This window comes from Garra rufa, chromosome 7, assembly GCF_049309525.1.
Source record: "Garra rufa chromosome 7, GarRuf1.0, whole genome shotgun sequence".
NCBI lineage: Eukaryota > Metazoa > Chordata > Actinopteri > Cypriniformes > Cyprinidae > Garra > Garra rufa.
This window is the reverse complement of record NC_133367.1, coordinates 52,197,588-52,203,587: the sequence shown is the minus strand read 5'-3', so window position 1 is coordinate 52,203,587 and position 6,000 is coordinate 52,197,588. Positions and strand designations below refer to the sequence as shown.

The following is a 6,000-nucleotide window of genomic DNA, read 5'->3' as shown; positions in this document are numbered from 1 at the left end:
CGCTAGCTGGAGGCGTGCACACCAGTGAACCACCTGCGGGGAGAACCACGCTCACCTCAACACAACACACCCAAAACCCACTTACACCCGACACCACCACACTCACACCACTGTTTTGGTTTTGTTTGTTTGTTTTGTTTGTTTGTTCTTCTTTCTACAGGTCTGTGTCAGTCAGTGGTCTGGTCTTTCCTCACGGCATCAAAACATGCCTCGCCCAACAGACCCCGTTGGTCACTGGGAGGACTTGGAAATCTGGCTAAGCGCCGTGACGGACAGCCTCTTACCCAAAGCCGCCGAAGCTGTCAAACACCAGACACAAGACCAACTGGACAACAACATAACAGGCATCATGAAACATGATCCAAGCCAGAGCTACGGACACAAAGAGCTAGCAAAGATCACTGGCTCCCTGAGTCACACCCTCGTCGCCTCCCTCAAACGGAGCGACAGTCAAGCCGCCTATCTCCAGCAGGAGCTGAAACGCGCACAGCGACGCATCGAGCAGCTAGAGCTGGAGGCTCAAGATCAACGGGAAGGGTCCAATGAGACGGATCCCAGAGCAACTGAGGAGATCGCTAGACTACAAGAAACTCTAGCAAACCACACACAAGAAATGGAGCAAGCAAAGTCCGCCCGCGCCGACCTCAGCGACAAGCTACAGTACGCAGAGCAGCTACTGGAAAAGGCAAGGCTGGACTTCAGAGACAAGAACAGCAGAATTAAAGCCTTCGAAACGCATCTGACCGAGGCAAGAACTGAGATAAGTTACCTCATGCGTCAACTAGACGACATAAAAGAGGAATCTGACTGTGTCAAAAATGAACTCAGACATGCTTATGAACTGCGCCCTGAGCCAACCAGGACGCGACGGGCCCCGCCCTCACCCCTGCCAAGCAGGCCCGGGTCCCATGTTCCTGAAACGTCACGTGAGCAAAAGGGGGAGAGAGCGACTCAGAAACCCTCGCCAGCTCCCTCTGAAGAAACCTACCTCACACCCAAGCTACAAGAACTCCCCAAGGCCAGCCATAACCCATCACATGGCATGGACCTCAAAGACCTTGACAAGCTGACCCGAAACATCAGCAAATTCACCCCGAGTCTGCCAGATGGTCAAGACGTCCACTCTTACTTGAATGATGTCGATTTTCACTTAGAAATGAGACCCAACGTTACTGACAAAGACAGACTTTATCTGCTGCGAACGACATCCAGCCCTGAAGTGCAGAGCTTCCTGGACCGACAGCCTTCTCACACAAAGAATGACTACCAATCGCTCCGCCAAGCCCTCATCAAGGAATTTGCAGTCCCGGAATCAGAGCAAGGACTGGTGGCCGCCCTGGAGACAAAACAGGGTCGTCATGAATCCTCCCAGGCATACTATAGCCGGCTTAGAGAAGCATACTTCGGAGCTCGCAATGAACCTGACATGGAGCAGGACATGAACTTTAAGACTCTCTTTCTGAGAAATCTCCATCCTGCAGTAAGCCACCACCTTGGCGTCCTTGCATGCCCACAAACAATGACGTCTCAACAACTGCGAGACCTGGCGCACAAAGCCTACGGCAAGCAAAAGATGGCATCAGAAAAGTGCACCAAGTCTACTGCAGTTCTTGATTTTAACACACAATGTCAAGAAATGACCCTAGAGGGCGCCCAACACCAAGAAAGCTTCAAGCCACCTCCTAGAGAATGGAGACCATCCTCGTTCAACAGAGAGCGTGACTTTCACTTTGGCGCCCGACCTACACAAAGAAACGACCGCTGGGATGGACCACGCGGACGACAACACTCACCTGAACGCTACTGGGAAAAATCCTGGTACCATCCAAGACCTCGTGAGAATCGATGGGAGAGATCATGGAGTCAGCCAACCTCATCAGGAAGTTCAGGAAATGGCTCGTGGGAATCTAATGCAACCAGTCCGACAAATCGACGAAAAAACTTACAAAGATTCCACACTGGTCAAGCTCAAGCTGAATCTACACATGAAGAAAAGACATTGCCGTGTTTTGATTCACAAGAACTGATGAGAATGATGATGCAAGAGTTCTTCAAATGCAAAGAGGAGGATCGGAAGTGGGAAAAGAAAGAAAAACCCACTGCGGCCTGACTAGCGGCCAGACAAGAAGGCAACGACCACCTGGTCCAACAAACCACACAGAACAGCACCTCTTTTCCTTACCCCAAGAACACTGTAACTGTCATAACTTCAGATGGACAAGAAAGCTTCTTTAAACATCCAGAGCAAGAGACAGAAACTGACTCAACACATGACACGTCAGATCACAGAAGATTCCAACAAACACCTGCTGATATAACAACTCAATCACCCGAAAGTGCTGTCCTGGTCGTCTGCCACTCCTCCGAAGAACACAGAATCAGTCCTGAACTCGTACCTATCTCATCTCAAACTCCAGCCCCTCAACTCCTAGGCGATCTCACCGAGAAAGGTACAACGAGAAAGTTTTACCTCCCCATCACCATCGAAGGTCATGTCAAAGTGGAAGCCCTTCTAGACACAGGAGCCGACATCACTCTAATGTCAACTGAACTCCTTGAGAAAATTCAAAGAACTATAACTGATGGAACTTTCAAACTCCAAAGGTGCGAACTGAACCTGCAAACATACTCAAACATGGGCCTACAGCTGAAACATGTGGCCCCAATTCACCTAACAGTGGGACCGATGAATCTCATCCACCCAGTCTACATCTCACCTCTAAACAACTATCCGCTCCTCATAGGAAAGGATCTGCTAAATCGCTTCAAACCCTTGATAGACTTTAAACACCTGAAGTTGTGGACGCAAGTCCATGAGCCATTGCCCTTCCAGTCAGTAGTCTCCAATGAGTCGCAGTGTCAAGCCACAGACGTTGCCTTCAATTTGCTTAGTGACGATGCAGGGTCAAAGTCAAGGCCAAGCTCAAGTTCAACGCCAAGCAGCAAAGAACAAGGCCCTTCCCTCTGCTCACTGCAAGCGTAGGACTCAGGTCCCCCTCAACTCAGAACTGCCATAAATGTCCAAGACACTTTAGTATCTGTCGCAGTGCTAGCCCCTGGGCAGGAAAACTCAGCCGGCAGCCTGAATCTCTTCAAAGCAACGAAGCACAGACACCAAAGGACACCAGACTCAAGAAAGCAGATCACCAAGGACTTAAAGAAATTCTACATGAGTACAGGGACTCTTTTGCAAAGGACGTCCCGGACTGTGGCCCAATGAAACTGATACCCACAGCGTAAGTCCATGACTGCCCAGACAATCACCAGGGCAATCTGAAAGCGGGCGTGGTTCGGCTCAACAGCGACCCTTGCCCATCACAACCATTCAATACATTTCATGCCCTCCCACCCATCCCGATGGCTTCAGCTCTTACCCGCCACCAACATACCATCGGTATGCAACACCCCTCCTCCTCCCACATCAGCAGACCTACCCATTTCTGCTCACATCTTCGAACTTTACTCTCCTACGAGTTCTACACTTGACTTATCCACGTCTTCAGACCTCCGCACCCTCCTATCCATCACGAACATGCTGCATCTGCTAACTGATGCCCTCACATATGTCTCTGAGCCCCTAACTGCGCCAAAGCTTGTAGTCCCTCAGAGCCAAAGGGGGATAAGGCTTAGGCATGCATACGATGCACCATGCGCAGTGCACTGTGGTGCCAAAACCACCTACAACCCATTCAAACAGGTGGCACAGAAGCCTGGCATACAACAAGATGTGGCAGATTACATAGAAGGATGCCTGATGTATTGCCAGTTTCAACCAAGAAACCCAAGCCACCGAGCATAACTCAAAATTAAAAAAAAAATGATGCAGGAAATATAGAGACATTTGGATGTAAAGCCCCATGCTATCTCCTTCGCACAAGGAACTCAGTGTTGGAAACAAAGTGTGGTATTACGGTTTCGCCATCCTTGGCAGAACACTCCCTATCGCCAGTCAGAGAAAGTCCGTACCCCACTGATAGCAATCCCACAAGCTCTCGCCTGTTACCGACCGAACCAGAATCGAACAAGGGCGCAGCGAGCCAGTTCTTCGATGGGTTCACCAAAAGCAGATAAAGAGACATTGGGGTTCCAACTAACAGAAAAAGGGGGAAGACCAAACCCACTGACACAGACCGACAACTCCTGACCACGCCTCACATTAACATGATTTCTATCCTTTTAGGTAAACATACAGCTAAACCTCCCAAACACAACACAAATCACCTAAACATTCTCCTCTGCCGCACTGCTAGGACCAACCTCCGCCCAGCAGAGAGGAGCTGTTCCACACATGTGACACTTGTCCTTACTGTCTAACCTCATTCAGTGTCATTGTGTCTCTTTGTGTTTTCCTTTCTCTCTCTTTTCCTATGTGTCCCCCTTCCTTCTTGCCCTTATCAGAAACTTACCTAACTTTTCTTTGAAGTCTAGGCCCCTGAAGATGGGATTGACTCAGTACACCATATTATTTGCAAATCATTGCCAGAAACGTTAACATATTAGGCGACCCCGCCAAACCATGATCCACGTGATTAACTGTCCCATTGTTATTTTCTATCTCCAGGTAGATGTTATGATTCACCGCCCTGTTTCTCTGCGTAATCAGGATTACCAATAGCTAACCGCAAAGTCTACCTCTAAAGGTGTATGGCCGATTCGACCCTATGATGTTTTCCAGACCAAACTACACCCTATCAGCCCCCAAAAGTCTTGGGCCGACACCCGTCAGACACGGGAAGCCCTTGCCCACATGCAGGCAGATGTGAACCACATGCTGCGCTAATTACAGAAAATGATCGTAACCCAGGCTGAATTAAGCGGGTACAACCGGCGTCCCAAACGATTATTGGGCGCTCTGCTGGGGCTGGTGCGGCTGTAGGCACTCTGTTTAACATTCTAAACCTAGCCACCTTAAAACGACATGCGAACAAACTCCAAGCTGAATTACGATTTAGCAACGTCATAAATCTTAACGAACGGTTCACAGTCATACCAAAACGGTTACGCTCAAACGCAACGCCTAGTTACTCCCATGGCCCATGCGCTACGAGAAAGAGACTCCTTAATGGATAGCCCGCCTTGAATACGATCCCAAGCACTGTCTGACGTAGCACCTGATCGAGCACACGTCTACACCGCCTCGTTGAACTCCCGATACTCCGGTCAATCAAGACCGCCAAATTAACAATAATTCTCACCGATGCGGCCCTACGTCATTTCAAGTGCCTCTAACTGTACCAGGCCAAATAACTAAATCCCTGCACCAGTATTCAGCTAGTGATGGAGATTTTGTTTGTGTCTTGTGCGTGTTTTGTTCTCTCTCTCTGCTTCTTGTTCCAGTGCCTGCCGATGTTCACACCAGAAACATCGCCAGCCAAAAGGGGGAATGTGTAGGAATGCGGAACAAAGCACCCAAACAGAAGTGTTCACATTTCTGTTAATCAAAAAGAACCCTCCTCCCAGCCATAAAATTTTAACATGACCATCACATGACAATCACCAGACGCCAGCTAGTCTACAAGTCTTCCCTAGTGTTGACCCGGCCTGCCCGTTAACATTAATTCACGTCAGGAGACCTAAACACAGGACACTAAAACAGCGATAACGCCACAAACCGCTCTTTGTCTGAGAGCGCCAAGAAACAGATGTTCAGCCTTCTCCCAACATAAATTTCAATCAGAGAAACAGAAAAGGACAGATTTACACGAGGTCCAGCGTGACTCGCGTGACCTTTCGGACTTCCTGTCCCCCTCTCCTCGGACATTCCCACACACCACGTCTCTCAATAGAGATACATACACTGCAAAGACATTTCTTTAAGAAACAATCAGCTTATCAGTGTTACGATTAGACCAAACAATATCGTATGTTTTCATGTTTTCGTTTATATGCTCGATGTGTTTTATGTGATCATTGGAGTTTAATCTATGCATTATATGCCTTTAGAAAAGGAAGTTGTCCAATGTATTAGCATGCAAGCAAGATACCACTATTTCATATGCC

The 6,000-nt window shown here is 48.6% G+C and overlaps 1 protein-coding gene across 1 annotated transcript; it reads left to right on the top strand.

Moving 5' to 3' along the window:
- Positions 1 to 205: 205 nt before the first annotated feature.
- Positions 206 to 2,110, top strand: LOC141338620 (uncharacterized). Its single transcript, XM_073844221.1, has 2 exons — positions 206 to 910; positions 1,019 to 2,110. The coding sequence occupies exons 1-2, from the start codon at positions 206 to 208 to the stop codon at positions 2,108 to 2,110; spliced, it is 1,797 nt and encodes a 598-aa protein (XP_073700322.1).
- Positions 2,111 to 6,000: the final 3,890 nt, after the last annotated feature.

Excerpts from the sequence above, each read along its gene's own strand:
- LOC141338620 (XM_073844221.1), top strand. The coding sequence starts at position 206 with ATGCCTCGCCCAACAGACCCCGTTGGTCACTGGGAGGACTTGGAAATC. Across the intron at positions 911-1,018 it reads CAAGCAGGCCCGGGTCCCAT|GCCAGCCATAACCCATCACA; the intron begins GTTCCTGAAACG and ends GAACTCCCCAAG.